Source organism: Takifugu flavidus, chromosome 16 (genome assembly GCF_003711565.1).
Source record: "Takifugu flavidus isolate HTHZ2018 chromosome 16, ASM371156v2, whole genome shotgun sequence".
Taxonomy (NCBI): domain Eukaryota; kingdom Metazoa; phylum Chordata; class Actinopteri; order Tetraodontiformes; family Tetraodontidae; genus Takifugu; species Takifugu flavidus.
In genome coordinates, this window is record NC_079535.1 from 7,921,463 (window position 1) to 7,943,699 (window position 22,237).

At 47.9% G+C, this 22,237-nt stretch overlaps 2 protein-coding genes and 1 long non-coding RNA gene across 9 annotated transcripts in view; 2 read left to right on the top strand and 1 right to left on the bottom strand.

The window, feature by feature from the left end:
* The first annotated feature begins 43 nt into the window (after window positions 1-43).
* pkdccb (protein kinase domain containing, cytoplasmic b) lies at window positions 44-7,808 on the top strand. The gene is made up of 7 exons (XM_057059363.1): window positions 44-779; window positions 1,403-1,519; window positions 2,532-2,803; window positions 3,113-3,192; window positions 3,403-3,510; window positions 6,096-6,272; window positions 6,889-7,808. The coding sequence occupies exons 1-7, from the start codon at window positions 165-167 to the stop codon at window positions 6,984-6,986; spliced, it is 1,467 nt and encodes a 488-aa protein (XP_056915343.1). The 5' UTR covers window positions 44-164; the 3' UTR covers window positions 6,987-7,808.
* A 7,028-nt stretch (window positions 7,809-14,836) lies between these two features.
* Window positions 14,837-22,237, top strand: part of eml1 (EMAP like 1) — a 29,448-nt gene continuing 22,047 nt past the window's right edge. For 5 of the 7 annotated variants that reach the window (XM_057059164.1, XM_057059165.1, XM_057059166.1 and 2 more), the window contains exon 1: window positions 21,807-22,070. In XM_057059164.1, coding sequence (XP_056915144.1) covers window positions 22,004-22,070 — 67 coding nt within the window. In that variant the 5' untranslated portion in view covers window positions 21,807-22,003. Of the gene's footprint in view, window positions 15,011-21,806; window positions 22,071-22,237 lie in introns of those variants that run through there. The other 2 variants (XM_057059167.1, XM_057059170.1) reach the window with 2 other exon arrangements.
* LOC130540198 (uncharacterized) lies at window positions 21,130-22,010 on the bottom strand. The gene is made up of 2 exons (XR_008954328.1): window positions 21,871-22,010; window positions 21,130-21,779 (listed from the first exon to the last, which is right to left on the bottom strand). It is a non-coding gene; the product is annotated as an uncharacterized LOC130540198 (long non-coding RNA).

Genomic DNA, 22,237 nt, shown 5'->3' on the forward strand with positions numbered 1-22,237 from the left:
ACACACCTCCAGAGGGAGTTCCCGGGGAGGTGGAAATAAGGAGCTGATCCCTTGGAAAAAGTCAGTCCTTTCACTTGGAGTAGGTCGTCCGTGCCTGCGGCTGTGCGTCTACCCCCCCTCCTGCTCAGCTGCAGCAGCCGCGCCACCGGAGGGAACTGCCCGCTATGGGCCACTCATTACGCGCGGCTGCCCTCCTGGCTTTCGTGGTCCTCTCAATCCTGGTGTCACTCCTGATCAGCAGCGTGCAGCAGTTTGGAGGCAGAATATCACATTTAACCAACGCGACCCGCGCTGGCCACGAAGAATCCGCGTCGCTCCGCGGGGCGTTGATTTACCAACTGAACGAGAGGCGCAGAGAAATAGTGCCGCTGCTTTTGCTCCACGGTGGAGATGGTGATGATGATGCCGGCGGACTGCCCGGAGAGAGCCGCCTTTCAGCCCAGCATGGTCAACCACTGGACCCAATTTCGGATTCCAGTGTGTGGAACGAGATCGCGCACGGTTCGAGGGCAGCGCGTCTGGATGAGATGGGCTGCGACTCTCTGGTGGACATGCAGGCGGTGGAGGTCCTCGGCTCCGGCTACACCAAGCTGGTTGTCAAAGTAAATCTGGCCGGAGGTCAGCCCGTGGCGTTAAAACTGGTCAACGAGAAGGGGATCGATATGAGCAAGTGTGTGGAGGATTTTAAAGACCCTCACGGCTGCCGGGAGCTCGTTTCCTACAAGCTGAAGAAAGAACTCGTCCTGTTGCAGAGGTTGCAGCATCCGAACGTCATCAAGGTGAAAAGGCTCGTGCATTTGGAAACTTTTACCGATTCACGAGAATTTAGTTTCATTTGATTTATAATCACAAGCCAGAATTGTAATGTGGAATTGGCGAACCCCCTTCCAAGAACACCCGAGCTGCAGCTGGATTGTGCTAAATTCAACCTAATCCGTGTAGCACTCATCAAATTTTCTTTTGTCTCACACGCAGCGAGCCGAATGAAAAGACTTCACTGGCTCTGCGGGTCCTTCCCATCTAATTAAATTAAAATCATTGACCCTTCCATGACCTTTGGGTCGAGTGTGGAAGGGGCAGACAATGTCCTCCTCTGTCCTCCCTGCTGTCCCCGGCTACTTTTTGCCTTCATTCGGCCTCCCTTTGAAACTTGCAGCCCAACTCAAAATCACTTAAATTAAAGAATGGGCTTGTTTCTCATGTGATGACAGTGTGTGTGTGTGTGTGTGTGTGTGGGGGGGGGTTATACGCCTAAAAGTACAAATCAATTTATCAAGCGCACGTCACAGTTCTCTTTAATGTGGTTTTACTGCCTGGAAAAACTGGATATTTTATTCATGTGCTTATTGCTATTGCAAGAAAAATCTTCCCTGCCTAACGGTTATTATTCGACGCTCCACAGCTGAAGGGTCACTGTGCAGGAGAAGCCGAGAAGGGCAGGCTCACCGTCATCCTGGAGCAGGGCGCTCCTCTCCAGATGATCCAGCTGCTCCAGAGTCCATGGGAGGACAGATTCAGGGTGAGTCTCAGCTCCCGTTTTCAGCTGTGCATTTTCCGCGGTTGTAAACCCAGTGGCGCGGGAGGCCGGTCGCACATGTAACATGTGCGACCGGCCTCCCGCTGCTCGTGGCCCGGAGAGATGAAGCATGAAGGATGATTGAGGCGGACATTTGAAACTCCTGAAGGGCCGACATCTGCCCCAGGGTCTATTTGATCAGGCCGCTGCTGCGGTGGAGATGAGTCCTGGAGTTAATCCACCGCCGGCTAGGAATGTCATCCCGTCACACACACGTACGCACACATGCTTTGTCGACCCCCTCGCCCAGGTACGCTCCCAGCGGGAGTCGGCAAAGCCTGAATTCACACTCCAGGGATCTGAGTGTGTTAACGCGTGCGTGCCTTTGAAGGAGAAGGAGTATAAAGAGGAGTGAAGGAGGACAAATCAACCCGATCATATATGCGTCAGTGCTGGATTAGCGAAGAACAGAAATCACAGGCCGCCAGTATCACTTTAACTGCAGGGTCTCGTTTAGCCGTATCACCCAAATAGCTGTTCGTAATCCCCCCTCGAGCTGCTTGGCCCCTTTCAGCTACGTCGCATATGCGCAGGGCCGCACTAATCCAGGGGTGTTCGGTTTCAGCCAGCCCTGTTATTGCAATGCTTCGATCCTGCTAAGTGACACCCAGAAGACTCGGGGCATTACCTAACCGCACAGATATGCTCGTGACGGGGTCCACTCTTGCCAGCTACGGTGCGCGGCTAGCGTCCTAATTTTGCCCGACTGGTATTTTCTCTTTTCCGTATTTATTGTGGGATTTAAAGGGTACTATAAAAACACGTCTCAGGAAATGGTTTGCAAATGTGGTTGGTGTAAAGATTTAGAGGCAAAAAAAAAGTGTTGCTGCACAGCTGCAGGTTCTGATATTTAACTGTTTTCTTCAGCACAATGAAACCTGTTTCATGATGGGACCATTTAAGACAACAGGGAAACCCAAATGAAAGGTTTCGTTTTTCCTCTTTTGGCTCCCAGGTGTGCCTGGATCTGGTCAGGCTCCTTCACTTCCTGTCCCGCTCTCCTCTGGGCTCCGTGGCCCTGCTGGACTTCCAGCCTCGCCAGTTCGTCACCGTGTCCGGCAGCCTGAAGCTGACGGACCTGGACGACGCCAGCGCCGCGGAGACGCCCTGCCAGACAGACGCCGACTGCGGCCTCCAGTTCCCGCACCGGAACTTCAGCCTTCCGTGCTCCAGCCGGGGAGTGTGTGAGGACCTGGGAGAGAAGAGGAACATTTACAACGCCTATAGGTGAGAAAGGCGACAGCTTTACTAGCTGATGGCTGGTGATGGATGGATGGAGCCGCAGTTATGTTAATGATTGCTTAAATACAGGCCTGACGGACGCCTGAAAGGCTGTTAAGGGTAAAAACACACAGCTGGATCATTGAGGCCTGACGGAGGAGACGAAAAAAGGAAGTCTTCTCCGTTCAGACAGACTTCCACTTTTGACAGCTTTACAGGCCGTGTTTGCTTTAGCGCTGCCGCGAGACATGCCGCGTTCTGCGCTAGCTACAGTATGTGACGAGGCCTGACTGAGTTGTCTTTGCCCGGCTCCAGGTATTTCTTCACCTACCTGCTGCCTCACCAGGCCCCGCCCGGGCTCACACACCTGGTAGACCACATCATGAACTCCACAGGTGAGGACAGGAGCTTTCTTGACTGTTGGGGATCATAAAGGAAAATCAGACTGCGATTGAAGTCGTGTAATGGCACGCCTCCGCCACCGCCCAGCTGCTCCTTTTAATGAGCTCGCCCAGATATTTTACCACATGCGCCGATCACAAGGGGGATTTTTGGGCGAGCGGGGGAGGAAAAAGCAGAGTTTTGAGTCTGTTCTGTGTGTCCAGGCGAGCTGAAAGCCGACATCAACGAGACCTTGGAAGCATTTGAACGCATCCTCCACCTCTACCGGTCGGGCCTGCACCTGGACAACCTGCCTCCATCGGTATTCACAGGTAACAGCTCGTGGGAGAAACGCCGCTCTCTTTTCTTTTTGATCCCCCTTTTTTCGCGCAGCTCTTCAGCCCCCGCCTCTGTTTTCATTTCGTATCTCGAGAAGAAGAAGAAGATGGGGGGGAAAAATGAAAGGTGGTGTTTTTTTTCCGCTCCGGCTGTTTTGACAGGTTTATTAGGCAGCTGGAATGAGAGGACAAGACCGACAAAGTGGGATTAATCCTGCAAGTCTGTGGCTCAGAGCACAGCCAGCGTCCGCTTCAAAAGACAGGGAGGGGGGAGAAAGCACAGGAATTGTGTTTTAACTCATTTAAATTATGCTTCTTTCTTTGATCTTTAAAGCTTTTTGAGGTTCTTTATATGAAATCGCCGTAGTTTATTTCCTTTCGTCATTTTCCATCCAGCCCCCCCCCCACAAAACCCTCCTTCGCCTTTGCCGTTCGATGTGCTTTAAAATTACTTCACTTTTTCTCCTCTTCAGCTCGTTTTTCACCGCCCCCCCCTCTCCACCCCCACTTTCCCGCTGCTCTCCGCTCTATGAAATATTAATAACAGAAAGGCTGGCTGCATTCCTGTGGTGAGATTTTCCATCCCACAGATGCTGGACTGTTTATATAGTAGCACTTTGTGAATTTAATCACAGATTGGGAGTAAGCGTCCCACACGGGCACTCGGGCTGACACGGGGAGGGAACGCTGTAGCTTAACAAGGAGGTGCTATGAGGCAACCCGGCTGCTGCGGCCTGCTTGATAAAACCTGGGGAAATTTCATAAGATTTTGTTGTTAGCAGCATTTGTGCTGTCAGGTTTAAGACTGAAACTCAGCCTGTTGCCCCCCTGAGATGGTGGAGGTTGGGCAGTAGCGACCGGGTGGCGGAGCCCCGGGATCAGGTTGCGCTCCATGTGCTGGTTCAGCTCTATTAAGAGCGGTGTTAAGTTGTCAATCACCCTACTTATTCCATAAAGTAGCGTGAAATATAAAGGAAAATGCTGTAATTAGCACAGGCTGATCTGAGCACAGCTCAGAACAGAACAATCCAGCACACATTAGGGTGATTTCAGTTCATAACTATTGACTTTTCTTTTTCAAACTGGCTCTTTTTTCTATTTGGGTCACGTCTGCGAATGTTTTATAAAGGCAAAGCCACGTCAACGATAACTTTATATTAAATACGAAAGGCTCAGAATCGTGGAATTCCCACTGTGGAAATATGGGAGAAAACTTTAAATAAATATCAAGCCGCTGCTTTGAACAACAGGAAAGGCGAGTATGCAAAGATTGTGCCGTCGTCTATCAAAACACATATGAAGTCAATAAGAGAGGAAAAGCAGAGCTGCAGTAGAAGACGCATCAGAAACATATGCTTTCCATAAGACCCGGAGGATGAACAAAGTGTAATATTTGTGTGTGTGTTTGTGTGAGAACATTATCTTCCAGCCTGGGTTCGACTTTGCTGACAGATGGAGACGGATCGCTGCTATAGATGCGTCTTTCTCCTTTGAGATTGTGGCTGATAGATGAAAATTAAGATGTATTTACTGCTCCAAACGTGCCTGCGTGGATCCAGAGCTCTTTTCTTCACGCGTCTCTCTCGGGCAGCTCAGGCTGCGTTCAGAAAAAACAGGCCTCTTTTTTTCCTCGCTCCCCTGAGAAGGATCCTCAAAACAGTCCTTCTCCTTGTTCCCTTTTCTCAGGCAGATCCTTATGCATGTTCCTCCCAGCGGTACCCCCTGCGTGCACGCGCACACTCACACACACACGCACGTGCACGCAGGCGCGCAGTGACTTCTGCCCTTTCCAGAGGTTAACAGTCGGTAAAGCTGTGCTCCTGCCGTACGGGTGCACAGACAAGGCTTTTGTTCGGATTTCGCGCGCACGCGTTCGCACGCACGTGTGCCTGTGCAGGCGCATGTTTGCATTTTTCTCCTCGTGGCTGCCACTAATGCGTAGCAGATGATTTAAAGCTCGACGCCGGAGTCGTCGGACCGAAGGGGTTAACGTGTCGAGCGCCGCGCAAATGTAGGCGAGGAGAAGCCGGAGTGGTGAAAAAAATAAAAAAAAGTGAAGATGTTGTTCACTTAAACTCCTTTTCTGACTTTCGGTGGTGAACATGCTCTTCTGGGATATGGGGGGAAAATTTAACTGAAATTTCAGGGCAGTGAATGCCTCACACAGGTCCTTAACAAGTCATAAATGGCGTTAAATAAACTCAACCTAAGGCAGTTATATCTTTAAGGGTCTTGAATAGAGCCTTTAACACCTTCAATTACCACGAACAATGATAATATTTATTCCTTTTTTAGTTAAGTAATTTCCAGTGATGTCACACAGATGTGGAAAGTGGAAACAAGAACCTTAGACCAAAAATTTAAAAAGGTTTTTTTAAGAGGAAAATGGGGGAAAGTCAGTAAAATATGGAACCCCTATTACTGGCAGCAACGGAGCACAAGGAAATGTGCTCACGTACTGGTTTGTTCTGCTGCGGTATCCGTTTCTCCCAGGGAGCAGTGAACCCATCACCAGGGAGTGCTTCGCCATCTTTCAGTAGGGTCATCTATTCAAGTGGTTTCTCTTCTTCTGCGGTTAGATTACACGGTGATGCCAGGCACGGGAGCCTCCGGGAGCGTGGACTACCGCTGCTGGCCCTCTTACAGCCAGCAGGGCTGCGTGCTGTCGGTTCACAGCGCCAGAGAGGCGGCGTTCATCTGCAGCTCCCACCCCCAGTGCAGCAGCTTCACTCTGACGGGACAGAAGACGTGGACGGGTGAGTTAAAAACCCTCCCCTCTGTCTGAACTCCTGTTTTGTTGTATTATATTTGTATTTTATTGTGTGTATGACAGCTTAACTTGGCTGTAAATCTGTTGGAGATAAAATCCTCAAAGTGCCCCATAACAAGCTTGTATAGTCATCCAATAAATCATCTCTGAGAAGCAGCCGCTTCTCCTTTATGCGCACGTTTAAGCTCCGCGTAAAAGTTCCAGATCAACTCCAACAAGAACCAACGTCCCACCACACAATCGAGTCATCACATCACAAACCAGCCAGCAGCAAATCCCTCCGCCTGTTGCTCCAAAAATAGATCTCGCTCTGTATTTTCCATCACCTTGTCTTTTTTTTCACCGGCTTTTCCTTCCATTTCTGGGTCAAAGCCCGGGGCTAGGGTCCATGGAGCGTGACCCGAGCACCCTGGCCAGTTAGTAATTTGACCTCTGACCTCTGGTGGGTAGTCTGACGTTCAGAACTAAAGCACAGGTTTTGTCAGGCTATCACGTTTGCCGCTGGTTTCAGTCGGGCTCGCGCGGAGAACGGGGCTTTTATCCCCGAAGGTCACGGCCTATCGCCTTAATTTAACTGCGTTCCTCCATTTTGTGCCTCTCAGGGCGCCTCCTGGCCTCCTTCAGGAGCAGCTCCGCTCAACTGGTTCCCGATGAAGCGTCTGAAGTGTACGTGAAGAAAACCGAACGTCCCGCGGTGTGAGGCGACGGCGCCGCGTCCCAGCTGAGCCAGAACAGAACCAGACGACGAGCGGCGCATTGCACCGTGGGAGGGAACCGCATCCCCCCCACACACCCCCCCATCCCCCGATTATAGCGCGAGGCAGGGCGAGAGGAGGCGGCTGAAGCGAGGCGAGTGAATGTGATGTATTTATAGGTCCTCCGATTGTTTGATCTGCCTGCCAGCTCGCTGCCGCCGCCGCTGCCAACTGCTTTTTAAGGGGATTTCCCTGCAGGTACAATTAAGGAGGGGAGAGCCTGGTGCCCTTTCTTTTATTTCTTTTCCTACCTTGTCTTTATTTGCCGTGTGCGTCGGCTTTTGTTGCGAGTCCAGGTCGGGGTACGAGGATTTCGAGGCCAGGAAGGTAACGAGAACAGCGGCTGCAGCTCAGCGTTTGAAGCCCCAGGATGAGAAGAGAAAACAAGCTCTTATACAAATAGCGTTTGATGTTAATGCGCCGGGGCTGCAGCCGCATTTTCACGGTTCCCCGGTTTTTTAGCTGCGCTGCGGTAGGAAACTGGCGACACCCATGAAAGCTCTGGCCCATCAGCGAGGAGCCAAGATGATTCAAACCATTCCAGTTTGTTTTTACACACTTTTGAAGCTAACTCGGCTTCGCCGTGCTTGGTTACGGATATTTATACGACCGGATGTAATTGTTTTTACATTGTTGCGCTTTGCACCTTGTGGGTGAAACTTTATTTTCAATGAAAAGTTAATCGCATTTCTTTTTTAAATACCTTGTTTATTGTCGTTTGTACAGTTTTCCCAGTTTGGTTGCATAAATGACTTGTTTATACATTTTTTCTGTTGTGGTCATTTGCATGTTTATTGAATTAGCCTTAATATAAGTAACAGCCTGTTGAGTTCTCATTAGCACCTCTGTGTGTGCGTGTGTGTGTGTGTGTGTGTGTGTGTGTGTGTGTGTGTGTGTGCTGAATCTTGTCTATACCTTTTTTCTTGCTGTGTGTTTTAAATCCTTTTATCTGCCCACACACCATCAATCGGAGCGGGCCGGACCACAAACCCTCAGAGCTCCGCAGAGTTTGCACAATACCAACGGAATGCATTCAAATGCTCCGCCATGCTGTGCTTATTATGGGCCTTAATTAATACATGCAAATGAGCTTACTTAGCAGCCCTTTCTTATGGTGGGAGCAGGGGGCACCGCTGTAAGACAAAGGCGCCCATCGGGAGATTCCGAGCTTAGTCTGCAGTTTGCACGCGAATGGGCCGCCTCGAGTGCCTGTTGGGAGGAGCTGGGGCGGCCGGAGATAAGCCTGGAGAAGCGGTGGATCCGCGTGATCGGGGATTTTCACTGGAGCATCATGTGGAGGACAAAGAGCAGAACAAACAGCAGCGACATTCGTTCGTTTATAGCGAAGCTGCATTTCTGAAATGTTGAGTCACTGAACTGTAAGGGGGGGACTGGGAAAGGCATGCCCCTGCAGAGGAGGCTTTCAGGCCTGCTCATCAGCAGAGGCCTCAGGGTCCTCCCTGCCTCATGTTTGGCCCCTTGTTTTCTGGACAAAGCCGGCTGATTACAGTCTGATTATGGAGATAAGGGAGTCTGAGTCAGATTAGATAAGAGCCGCCGCTGGAGTGACGAGCAGGACTGGTTAAATGGAATGGAAATATTCCCCCAGGAGTGTGTTTATCTATGCCCCAGCAAACAGACCTGACGGAAAGACCTGCAGGCCCCCAAATGACTTCTGGGTAATGCAAGCTGCCTTTTGCTCGACACAAAGAAGTTTGGCTCATTAATTAGGCTCAGGGAGGGCTCGACATGTTGATCCCGTAGTTTAAAACAAAATAAAAACGGGCTGCAGAACCCTCAGCCAAGCAGGAGAGGCTGAAGTAAGAAACAATCCAGGTAAAATAGAGAGTAGAGTAGAAATAAATAAACGGCTACGGTTCTCGCTCCGTTTGTGATTCGAACCTTGATACGTGTTAACAGGCGACAAATCAAATCAAGGAAGAATGTGTGAATAAGCGTTCCCAGAATGTTTAGGCTTTTAAGCCCCCGCTCTCCCTGCGAGTCAGGACCAGGCAGCCACCTCCCAAAAAAACGCAGAAAAACCAGAACACCCGACAAGTCAGGTTTTATTCCCACTTGTAGCTTGACGTTAGCCACACAGCGCAGACGTCCCCCAGTGATAGCACGGGGCCCAACCTCCAGCGTTGGGTTCTCCCCCTGGAGCCAGCTCGGAGAGTCAAATGTCTGATGCGCATTTGTTGGCGCTCCTCGACGCGGAAAAACGAATTTTCTGGCCCGTCTCGAGGGCTCCACATGCTTCCAATGTTCAGCTTGCAACCGTAGAATGTGACATCTTCATATGGCCGCTGAGTTCTACATCCGCAGCGTAACCGTGCACATTTCTCTAGATCCAGTTTTTGTATCCCTAGTGAAGACAGACTTTTGCCCCCCATCCCCCCCCCCCGCGGACAGTTGTTATTAGCTGGAAATACGTGTGGTTGGGTTTGTGGCTGTGCTGCGCTGTGTTCCGTGCTCATACGTGCGTAGCTGAAATGTGGTATCTCCGTCCACGTGTTCAGATGTGGCGCGCTCTTCCTCCGTTTGGAACCGTGTAATTGACAAGTTGCTCTATTCCAGCTAAAGGTTGGGGGAACAAGGGAGGGGGGCAGAGGGTTTGTTTGCTTTTCTCCGCTCCGTGCCGCCGAATTTCTGTTTTGTTAAGTTTCCAATTTCACCCGGTTTGTTTCCGTCGGGTTTTACTCGCGACCCCCATCTGGAAATAATATACGTTCATAAAAACAAGCCATCAGCAGCGTTAAGGAAGGGTTTGGTGTGTGTGTGTGTGTGTGTGTGTGTGTGTGTGTGTGTGTCCGGGGAGCATGAAAGGGCCGTTGGGGCCTCGGCTCCACCGTCGCAGAGAAGGGCAGATGCTAAAAACCCAAAACCATCGTGCTGCTCTCTAAAAAAAACCCCTGCTGCAAATGCTTCAGTGGTCTGACTCCAGACTTTGATTCGAACGCAGAGTTAGTCATCCAGCGTAAGAAACCGCAGCTGCTGGGAGAAATTACGTCTCAGGCAGATCCTTGGCAGGAACGTTTGACCTTGGCTCAGCTTAAAAATATGCATTAACTCCCTGAAAGCCTGTATGGTTCTGCAGGAAAGAAGACCTGGCTCGCGTCGGAGCGGAGCTCCAGGCGGCGTTCGCAGCATGTGAGGGGAGAGATAGAGCAGATACCCACCCGGTCCTGGTGAACGCAACACTCCTGCGCCTGTCTGCCGCCTTGGCTGCGGTCCACAGGAGACCAGTCGGTCACACCTGAGAGCCCCTGAACAGCGGTGAGACATTATGAGCCAGCCTGTCTCAACACAGAGTGGTCTCAGTTTGTGGGGAGGCTGCTCCGTGTATATCTAACCGTCTAACTAACTATTTGTCTGTCTGCCTGTCTGCCCGGAGAAGATACGATCTCTTTTAGAGCCATAATGGCTTTAGCAGGCCCTGAAGGAAGAAGCAAGGAGACATTTCTGCCTGTCTGTTCGTGTGTGTGTGCGTGTGCGTGTGTGTGCGTGTGTGTGTGTGTGTGTGTGTGTGTGTGTGTGGCTGGATCATGTTTTAAAGCCCTGAAGTTAACCCTTGTCAAAGGGTTTATGCCTGCCACTAAAGCCACAGAGGTATCTCGATAGATGCAATAGCTTAGTGACAGATCCAGTGACGTCTCCATGTGGCCACAGTGGGCTTTCATTATGTGCACATAACAATTGTCCCGTAATTACAGTTTTCAGGTGGCAAAATTGTGGAATCTATCATTGTAAATGGTTATATAACCTTAATTCTGCGTATTGCGCCTGAGGAGGGTAAACAAGCACGTTATCTTTGATCTGTTGTGTGTATACACACACAGTGGAGTTAGCTATTACTGAAGGAGCACACACACACACACACACATACACACACGTTTTCATTTTAAATATGAAATTCAAAAAGTAGCAGTGTTACACACAGCAAGTTAGCCAGCACTTGCTAAGTTTAGCAGTCAGTTTTAGCGAGCAGACTAGTGGCAAACAAATCGAACGTGTTGTAAGTTTCACTTCCTGAAAGGTCAACAAGATCAGGAGTGGGGAAAAAAAGAATGGGACGATGTCAAGAAATACATGTAAGTGTGTAAGAGCGCTCGGGATATTTGCGAAGGAATTTGTCGTTACGTCCTTTGCTTGCGCGGCTATGAATCGGTCCCTTGATTTAAGCTCGCCATTTCTTCTGGGTCCAAACGGAGCGCTGAATTAGAGCCAGCTTTTGAAAACAAAGCCATGTTTGGATAGCTTTTGCAATTCCTCTCTGCTCCTAAGCTCCACATGTTCCGTTGCCCTGCATTCCCTCAGTCTACATCCCAGCAAACGTCTGGCTTATTTTTCTTTTGAAGCTGCCCCCTTCCTCCACCTCTCTTCCTCACCAGTTCATCCATCATACCAGAGTATTTAGGACCTCCACCCAGTCGCCACCACCCCCGCTCTCTGCTTGAAACTGTTCCTCCAGGCCAAAACCTCCACAGTTTTACTATTAATCTTAGCTGCTGCTGTGCTCCATACATAACGTCACCCCTCCATCAACCCTCCACCGGCGTCCTCCTCCACTGCTCCCTTCTCCTTTCAAGTCACACCCCGCAACCACTGTGAAGCAGCTGGACCCCCCCCCACACACACACACACCCTCCTCCACCCTTTAGCCAGCTGAGACCTGAGGGCAGGTCTCCTGAGTACTGGGAACTGTGGTTTGTTTGTGTGTTGGTGTGTGCCTGTGTGCTGTCTGGAGCTGCTGCCGCTCAAATCAAAGTGCCTGCCTTTTGTTGCGAGCTCTGGAATCCCCTCCGTCACACCTCGGCCGTTTCCCAGCAGGGAGACTTCTGCCCCCCCCGGCCAGAGGAAGTTTTCCTTCATTGCAGTTAATCCTTTACCAGAAATGCACCAGCCCCCCCACCGTGGTCACTAAATTAAACATAGTTTGAATGAATATATGTGCTTGTAACACATTAATGCAACATGCTAGCATTTAAGGGAGTTTTGTGGAGACACACACACACACACACATGCTTGTCCTCCTACCCTTGTGAGCACTTTCATAAACACAATACATTCCCCAGCCTCTTTCTCCACCCCTAAACATCACAACACAAACCGAAGCCTAACCTTAACCTACACCCACTTCTAACCTCGGCTTTAAATCCAACCATCAAACAGCCCTCTGAAGTTGTGAAGACAGGGCAAAATGGTTATTTTGGTCCCGAGTATATGTACACACACGCACACACACTAACACACATTAATCTTGTCAGTCAACTTTTTATATACGTAGGTGTCATGTTTTGTCTTGATTTTTTTTAAATATATATATTTATTTCAAAGTCAAACACAATCATTTTATTATAGATGGAAGATTGCTGATCACTATGGTTGTTCTCCTGCCTCTGGGATGAAGCTGTGCACCTCTGGCCACCTCATGCAGGGCTGTTAAAGGCTTTCAGAGAGCTCTTTGCCACAAGTCCTCAATTAGGGTTCTGCCCACACGGCTATAAAACAGTTAGCAGAATCATTCAGAGGCTGCTACATTTAACGCTATTAAGAGTTCATTAGGACCTGCATACACAAGTGCTGCTGCCACAGGAGCATCATTAACATAAAGCTGTTAAAGTCAGCTAGAGGCCCTTCTGCGCATATTAATCAGCCTCGTTATTACCACAACCTCGTGGATTTACCTCTTCTATATGTCAACAGGCTCTTTATCAGCACAGGATGTGACGTCTGGTTGGTTTGGCAGGTAATCTGTTTAATGAATACCTGTCTTTCAATAGCTGTTCATTAAATTGAGCAAATTAAACTTGCAAATTGTATTTAATGCGCTTAAATCGAACCTAAATGTTTTTCTCATTAATCTTTTTGTGGGTTCAGAGATTTTAAGAAAAAAAAAAAAACAATTTTGGGGAGAGAAGCCACATGAATTAATTAGCATGCATGTTCAGGAATGTGTCTTTGAACTCTAGAAAATGTTCCTTTTTTAACCATTATCATGTTCATACAAGCTTAAAATGGCCATCAATTGTTCCACTAATTCTTAGATCAAAGGAAAAATGAAAGCTTGTGACAATAATTAGCTCACAGACAAACACTGTTAAAGCAGCAGTTGAAGGACGTGGAGACAGGGTGACAGGAGGAGGGAAAACAACCATCCAGGAAGACGGGATCAAGGCTGGAAGTGACGCAGAGAGATGACAGTGAAGGCAACACGGAGGCCGTGATCCAGCTTAGAGAAGGTGAGAGAGAAGGTCCAACAGTATTTCATCTACAGCACAGCAAAAGGGTTAAAAGGTGTTTTGAAAGCTCAGTTAAAACTATTTAATAAAATCAAAAGGGGCAATTTCTGAAATCGCCGTGTTAATGTCAGGAAAACATCAACAATTGCTCTTTAAATGATGTACTTGTTTGTGATAAAACCCTCAATACTGCCTTTTAGTGCGCTCTTAACTCCACATTAACAAAAACCTGTCCCTGTTTTAAAAGATAATTATATCATCCTGCTTCATTTTCTTTTCATTTGACTTTATTTAGTTCTTCTCATTCCACTCCTTCTTGCCTTTTGAAGCCCTCTGAGCCCCTCTTTTACAGGTCCTCTCATGTCCTGTGTGAATAACTTTTACCATATCCAGCCTGTTCCTGCTCCTCTCTGTAAAACCAGTGCTGGTTGACTGGGAACCCCTGGATTGTTTATCTCCAAGAAGCCCGAATCCAAGTCAAATTAAACGACTTTACAATCTAATTAAGTCGTGTTTTTGCACGCTGGAATATATTACCTCAGCTGAAGTAATACATGTGATCATCAGTGAGTCAACATTCACAGCTGTAGATGCTCCACTTTCTGTTTGCCTGAGCGAGCGGGGTCAAAAGGTCTTTCTCGGGTGAAGGTTTGGGTTATGTTTGCAAAAGGGCCTTCAAGCTCCTCTGCAAACAGGAGCTGGAGATCAAAGATAAAAACGGGAGGACAGATACACAAGAAGCCGACATCTCATTAACTTCTTCTTCTCAAAAGCTCCAATCAGGCAGGCACATGTACCGGACAGGGATCAGTCACATGCTGGACCTTTCCCTCCTGTTAATCCTCCAAAGTCAAGTGACAAAGGGTCAGCTGAGTAAGCTGAAAAGGGATTCCGACTGAGGTTGTGGAAGGCTTGGCAGTGATCCGCACAGCAGAGTTTGTTCTGAGGAACATTTGTGCTCGCAGGTAATCTGAACGGCATTATAAGGTGGCAACAAGTGCTTTCTATTGTGTCCTCGTGTAATGAGAGGACTCAGACTAAGAGACTGCGACCCTCCAGGGTTCCTCTTTATAAACATCCTCCTGTCCCTCCAGCAGCCGTTTTCTATTATTACAGCAAACTGGATAAAAAAAAATGCTGCTTTTTATCCACATGAATTAGATCAATGAAATCAAGTTTGGATGTCCAAACTGAGGGAATTTTACCCGTTAGAGCTCCTGGTACACCAGCAGTGAGGATCTGACGGGAACTCCAATCAACGGTCGAATTATACACAAGCGCCCCCTTGTGGAAGATAAAGCTACTACCTCATAACCCTCATAAAACCTGATGTTTCTGGGAGCAGCCAACATGGGCTAAAAATAGTCAGAAAGATCTTATGTTGTCTGTTACAGGCCCCAAGAATAAAAGGAATTTCTTCTTTTTATATTTTTGCAGTCGGAGAGAATAAGCACAACTATATCTGTCACAACTTGGGAACAGGATCCAAGAGAGGGCTGCAGGTTACAGATTTAGTGTCCAATGGGAGGGTGAGTGAGGACTGATGGACAAACCCACCGGCCACTGGACTGTCTGTTGAAAGAAGGGAGGATAAAGAGTAACAAAGTTAAGTGTGTGAGAGTCTGGAAGAGCAAACAGACGACAGATCGCCAGCTGAGAAGACAAGACGCCGTCCTGCTCCTCTCCTCGCGCTCTGACCATGTCTGACTGCGAGGGGCCTCCTACGGGTGAGCAAAAGGCTTTTGTATAAATATGTGTGTGCGTGTGTGTACATTTTCTTAAGGGTGCATATATGCTTTGACTCTTCTCAGAGAATTAATGGGTTCTCTTTTTTTTTTTTGGGGGGGGGGGGGGGGGGGTTTCTGAGTCAAAGAGCTCCACTGAGACAGCTCATCCAGCAAGCATTCAAAAGAAGGAGCTGGTTCAGTTTGGATCCTTATATGGAGTCCTTGCCTCAAGATTCATCAGAAATAATGAGGAACGACACTCCAGATGTGTTAATCAGAGATTTGTGGAGGCTTGGAGGAGCTCTGCAAAGACAGAAAATGGATGGATTTGACCTGGCTGCAGCTGTACGTATAGGTGCAAATTGGAGAAAGATGTATGAAATGTGTGTCCAGGTCTGTGGGCGTGTGTGTGAGAGAGGAGTTGAAAGCCTACTTCTCCTCTGCATGCAGATATTTATGTCCTGTCTGCGCCTGGTGCATCTGCTCCATAGATCCGTGTCGTGCTTGTTGTAAATGTCTGCGAGTTTTTGGATGACGTCGTCAAACTCTCCGCACAGATGTTTATGTGCAGGAGGGACGCTGAGAGAACACTGAGGACGTTATCTGAAGGAAGCAGCACTCAGAGGAAACGTCATCAGCAGAAATAAACGTTAGAAACAGACTTGCCGAACCAGGAACTAAGGCAAAATGTTCACAGCCCAAAAAACCATTACAGAACTTATTCATTCTGTTTGTCAGAAAGAGCATTAACCTGGTTTTACTGCCTGCATCATTTTTAAATCATTACACTTTTCCAATTATAGACCTGTTGATAAATATCTTGACAGGCCAAATGGTCTCAGATGTTACCCAGATGAGTCAGTTTACTTCATTATTTTGTCATTAATCATCTTTGAAGTGGCGATTTAGTGTGGATACTTTTATTTTTATGAGTCATATTCTTGGCATTTAGGAATATAAACAGAATGGGATATGACGTCCGTGAGTCTCCTCTTGTGGAATGTTATTTGTGTTGTGGTTTAGGTCTTAAAGTGAGATGGATGTTGTTTGGAACGGAGCCGCAGCAATTCACTAGATAACCTACAGGTGGCGACACAACCTCGTTTCTAATGCATTACGTTAGGAGAGAGGGGTGCAGAGTCGTGAAAAGGAGAGGGGGAGGACAAAGAGGAAGCAAAGGAAGACCATCTAGGGGTTGAGAAGATGAAGAGGAGAGATGGAAAGCAGCGGGAGATGAGTTTGGTGAAAAATTAGAAGCAGCATCGCCTGATGTGTCACGTAATGGAGAAGGATTAGAGCTTTGATGGAAGCTGACAGAAACTCACCAGCATCCAGTGACAGAGGCCTGCACTCCCTGTACTGTGTGTGTGTGTGTGTGTGTGTGTGTGTGTGAGAGAGAGAGAGAGAGAGAGCGAGAGAGAGTCATGGCCGACTGATGTCAACCTTCCATCTGTGCTCTGCCAAAGTAGCTTTGCTGATTGAAACCTGTCTGTCATACTGTCATGTTTTAGTTACTTCTGTGTGTGTGTGTGTGTGTGTGTGTGGGGGGGGGGGCTGGGGTGCTGGATTGTGGCTGTCACAGAGTAAACTGCAGCAGAGGCCAGACCTCCTCCTCAGTGTGTATTTTAGGCTCCGTGCAGTGACTGAAGGACTGTGTGACTTTGAGAGGAGCAGTAGAGGAGGAAGCATTATTGCACAGTAGAAACAATAAAGAAGGAAAAGAGTATGTGGATTTTAGCATTGGGAGATGTGAAGCCCTTTTACCCTCTTGCACTGTGTATCCATCCCTCTGTGTGTGGAGCAGAGGCAGAGTCGAGCAGAGTTCTTCATCTGTGCAGGAAAGGAGGGGGGGAAGGGTCTACATGGATGTTTCAGCAGCCAAGTCAGATGTGATTAATGTTGTCGTTGCTTGAGAGAACACAGCTCTGCACACTCTGGATGAGCTGTGGGTGAGTCTGTATCGCAGACAGAGCCCCGCCGAACTACCCTGGAAGTGTTTGGGGCGGATTTAAAGACGAACGCTCCATCCTGAGTGTTTTCCCAGCATTCGTGGAGTGATCGATCGGTACAATCTAGCAGTATTTTCAGTCTTTTAATGACCAGTCATGGCCTCAGACACTTTTGTTTAATGGACTACAGCAGTGTTGTTCCACCTCTGTGTCAAACTTATGAGTCATTAGCATATAGATGAGATCTAGAGAAGTCAGGAAGGTTTAGGTCCGGTCTCACACACCTCCGCTACATCAATATTGTAGAGACAAAGGTCAGACGCGAAGGAAAGAGACAGATTCAGTACCATAATACCTGATATGGGCATGATGGTGGGAATACTCCTGTGCGAAAACTGGAACAATGTGCTTTTTTCTTTCCTCAGCGTGTGAAAATCTCCTTCACATGCACACGCCCGCTGAAATTTTCCTTGTTCTTTTCCACAGCGCAGAGGGCGGCGGGCTGTGTGTTGTTGAGACTGCAGCGTTCACGTGTGCGTTTTAGGGTGTGCAGCCTTAAAACGCCAAAGATGTGGGCGCAGTCCCAGAGAATCAACCTTATTTTGGAAGCAAAATGATTTATCAACAGCTATCAGCACAGTTTGGTGTCAGTGTCAGAGGAACCGTTGCATCTTCGCCTCGAGCAATGGCATTAGCACGAAAAACTAGCTTTTTTTGGTCCTTGCGTGTCTTTTCTCATTCTGTTTTCTCACTGTGGCCAAAAGGGTTGCCAAGAGTCATGCTGTCATAAATGAAATTACATTTCTGGTCAGGCGTTGAAAATCAATTTTATGTTATCTCTTCATCATATCTGTTCTTTCATTAACGCATCGCAGTTGTAAAATACCTTCCCAAGCTGTCTTTTTTTAATGATTGTGGGCTTCAGACTGTCGATATCCTTCTGGAATTACATGCTTAATGCTCTTAAAAACCATGACCGGAAAACAGCTCTGGAAACACAATCGTTGACCCAGTTTTTTGCAGAACATCTTTAACTCGGAGTCGGTGCTGCCAGCAGCGCTGGGCGGTGCTGCCATGTACAATCACACTGTTCTGTCTGCACGAAACATGCCAAAAATATTAAACCTACAATCAGTTGAAATAGCGCCCCCAACAGGCGAGTCGTCGCATAAATACAAGATGGATTCCAGGGAAATTTGGATGGAGCTGATGGTTTCTGTAGTTTGATAGTTGTCCATTGCCAGTTAATGAAAGTGGGAATATAATAAATGTCATACACAGAGCAATAGCTCATTTATAATCGGTTGCATCTATTCAGTGAATCTAATAGTTTTGGCAAATGTCACACCCAAACCACGTTTGTTGAGCTTCTGCCATGGAGAGGACAGTTAGAACATTATCGTTTAATATTTGCACTCTCGTCTCTGTCTGATATCTTTATGCTTCTGCTTCATCTCCTGAAAATAGGTCAGACTTCCTCCGCATAATTTATGACGACATACACTTTTTAACGGGCGTTCCTTCGGGATTCCTTCAATTCTTGGGAGGTTAAATGATCTTTCAGCTATTAGAGTTACACTGGCGCATTGAGTTCACAACCACTCTTTATTTAAGGGGTTTTCTGAGATAATATTGCCTCATTTTAATCAGAATTCATCTTAAATAAGAATGTGTTTTGATTAAAATGGCACATGATGATGGGATTTTCAAGTCACTCAGCTGATTCACTTCCCCCTCTCATATCTCATCTGTCTGTCTCGCTCTTCGGCTCTACACGATTATTAGGAGAAGCGGCGCTGTCCCATTTTACACCCTCGGTCCGATTGTACTGTACTCTACCTTCATCAATAACTCAACGCGCCCTCGCCCCTTTAAAATCGATCTCATCTCATTGAAGTTTAAGGTGTGGAATGAAAAGATGAAGCTCTAAGATTACTAAGGTGATGGAGCTTTGACTATAAGATAAAATGTTACGGTTAATTATTAGAATTGAAAATGTCATGTAATTTAGAGTTTTACAGCTTCATAAGGACGGATTCATGCACTCACGCTCTTAATGATGATACGAAGGTGCTGAAAGCTGTACCTTGAGGTTTGATTTGACTGGAAAATTGTGCATTCATTCAGTTTTGACCTCTGTTACCATGGAGAGGACCTTAAAGATGTTAAATCATTCACGAAATCATCTTTCACAATGTCATAAACACACAAAGCACAAAGATCTCTGCACGTCCTGCAGTTCCTCCACCATAACAAGGCTCATGTGTCAGAGTTCTATAAGACCCAGTGTTCCTCCAGCATGGAGCCGCCTGGTAACCAGGACAGGCACCCAGATGGCGGCTGGATCGTGCAGAGGATTGACCCTGTTGTTCCTCAGCTCCGGCCCTGATTGTGCATAATCCCGGCCCACTGACAGACTGACTGATCACATTTGGGTGAACACTTCAGCAGGATCTTCAGAAGCACCAGGTGAATTCTGCTGATACTGGACCTCTGTCATGCTTCTGATGTAACACAGCTACCTGCGCTGACCCTGACTGTCAGAACTGGCTCTTCCCTTTTGGAGAGTTTTGAAATCACTCATCAACATGCAAGAGACCAAGAGGAATGGAGACATTTAGAAAGAATTTAGAATTTGGGCCATCGCTGGTGGTGGTGGTGGTGGTGTGTGCTCACAATGGGGATCAGTGGATGGAGGAGTAGGAGGGGGAGGATGGGGGGTGCTGCAGCAGCAGGACGTCCACCACCTGCCACCCACTGGGGGGTGGGCGGGGCTACAGAGCTTAGTGGGAGGAGACTTCCGTCATAATGGCAAGAGCCACTTAGGTGTTGTCACATGAGGACATAAATCGAGAGACACACATAAAACAACACAGACCTGTCCCTAATCTACAGCCTAAATCTGCCCCAGAATGAGATTAACGATAATCTGGATCCCTTCAGACAAAACAAACTGTGACTCACTACCAACCGAACAAAAACACAAAGAACAGTTAAAGATTATCTTGTTTGTTTTTTTGGAGGGGAAAAACAACAGAAATTCCAGCGGATATCTATATCCTACAGTGCATGTGGTGGCCTGAAATATGATCACACCACATTTGAGCAAATATAAATTCCTCGTTGCATTTTCCACGTTCCGGATTAGAAAACATGGTGTACTTGCACGCAGGATAAAGGTCAATGCTCCAGCTTGTGTTTTGTTATTAATAATCCTTGTGATTTCACCAAACAAGCCCAGCAGTGTGCAAATGTAACACCGCAACACAAAGCGCAGCCTTGTTTGGCCCTGTAATCCCAGCTGAGGTCGAGGGTTTCAGACCTCTGGATGGTTGGTATTTTGTCATGAGTGAAACCAAACGCAACGTTTTCCCGAAGCACTGGGAGAGAAAATGATTCCTTGAAGCAGAAAGTGATGCTTGGCTGCATCCTCTTCCTCCCGGTCCAACCCCGCTGGTCCACCTATCAACCCGGACTGGGGGATGAGCCCACGTGTGCGGACGTTTGCTTTCCTCTTCTTCCCCACTGTCGTATCTCTTCTCGCCATCTCTGTCTGGTTGAGAAAGAACCTTTAAATGTGAATGTAGGCCATGGACTCTTTCTTCTTTAGCTTTGTTATTTTTCCCTGCCAGCTATAAATAATGTAGAGGCTCCCCTTACTCGCATATACCCACCCCCATTAGAATCATAAGGATATCCCCACTTTTTAATTTGCTCTCCTTCTCTGTACCCCCACACGCTCCTGAATCCCTCTCTTTCTATTTCTCCACCCCATCCCCCTCTCTGCCATTTATTTCTGTCTTTTATTTCATCCCAGGGTCTTCCTTTCAGACTCTCGCTCCTCCTGTCCTTGTTTTAAGGATTCCTTGGTCTCGGTGCAGTCTGCAGCGTGAAAGATAAGACAGACGGAGGGGAGAGCGCTAATCATGTTTAGCCTCGCCAGACATGGCAGGATCGTGTGTGACTGTGGGGATGAAGAGGAGTCAATGTGAGCTGTATGATGTTGACTACAGAGGCAGCTAAATGTTGATTGGAGAGCTCCAGGGCCTTTGAACCAATGGTTTTGTGTTTTATAGCTGCTATCTCAATCACTTCCCTCCTCTGCCCACAGTACCAAACCTGGAATGAAACGACAGGGATGGCTATGAATGTTTAATAATATGCCGACAATTATTTGATACTAAACTTGTTTATGTTTCCACCACGTGATCCAGACAACATATAGAAACATGTTTAAATGACAGAAAGTGGTCCATACACAAACACTTAACTCTTTGTTTCTTTACATTCCTTCCCTGTCCTCACATCACCCATACTCTCTTCTTCTGCCTTTCCTCTCCTCCATCTCCTCTCTCTTCCTCGGCAGAGGAGGAGGAGGAGGAGGAGGAGGAGGAGGAGGAGGAGGAGGAACCTATGTGAGAGGCCCAGCCTCCCTCGGCTCGGACTCGTCTGCGCTGTGTGACAGGGGAAAGGCTGGGTTGTCCCGGTGTTTATATCTAAACACACACACACACATACACACACACACACACACGCCCACACTTACGCGTGTATGCGCGCTCACAAAAACACGTTCCCTGCGCCAGATCCAGCCTGCGCTCTCAGCTCAAACCCTCTCAGAGCTGCTTTTTTTCTGGAGATCAGGGACAGCTAACGACACACAGCTGTCTGTGCGGAAGACTGGGGGACAGAGGAGGGGAAAAGGGGAAAAGACGAGCGGACAAAACAAAACCAGCAGCCGCCGCTGAACTTCTGTCTGTCCCGCGCTCCGGCGCATTCTTACGCGGGGAGTGTTTTCTGCTCGACTTCGGGACTTTTTTCTATTCCCGAGAGAAGAAAGGAGAGAAAAAAGAAGAGGGATTGGAGTTCACATGACATAATCAGAGTGAATGGGTTGCCATGGTGACTCACCCAGGGAGCCTGACCCGTGCGAAGTGAATGGAGGGAGCGCCTTGGACGTCAAGTGAACGCTGAAGTAACAGAGGGGAGTCACCAGAGAAGGAGGCGAGGATAGCAGCGGAGAGGAGCGCACCGAGGGCTGAGAATGGAGGACGGCTTTTCCAGCTACAGCAGCCTGTATGACACCTCATCACTGCTCCAGTTCTGCAACGGTAAAGCCAGCTCTCCCTTCCTGCCCCATCCTCGGTCTCCCCCCCCCAGTTTTATACTGTGTCTGCAGAGTTTGCATGTAACCAGCTGATAAAGTTAACAAGAAGGTTCCCTACATAAGTGTGTTTATACGTACATAAGGGCGTGGGTGCAAGCCCCGATGCGCTCA

What these genes read in the sequence shown, in the direction of transcription:
- pkdccb (XM_057059363.1), top strand. Translation starts at nt 165, where the DNA reads ATGGGCCACTCATTACGCGCGGCTGCCCTCCTGGCTTTCGTGGTCCTC. An exon ending in AGCATCCGAACGTCATCAAG is followed by an intron (nt 780 to 1,402) that starts GTGAAAAGGCTC and finishes GACGCTCCACAG; the next exon opens with CTGAAGGGTCACTGTGCAGG. An exon ending in CATGGGAGGACAGATTCAGG is followed by an intron (nt 1,520 to 2,531) that starts GTGAGTCTCAGC and finishes TTTGGCTCCCAG; the next exon opens with GTGTGCCTGGATCTGGTCAG.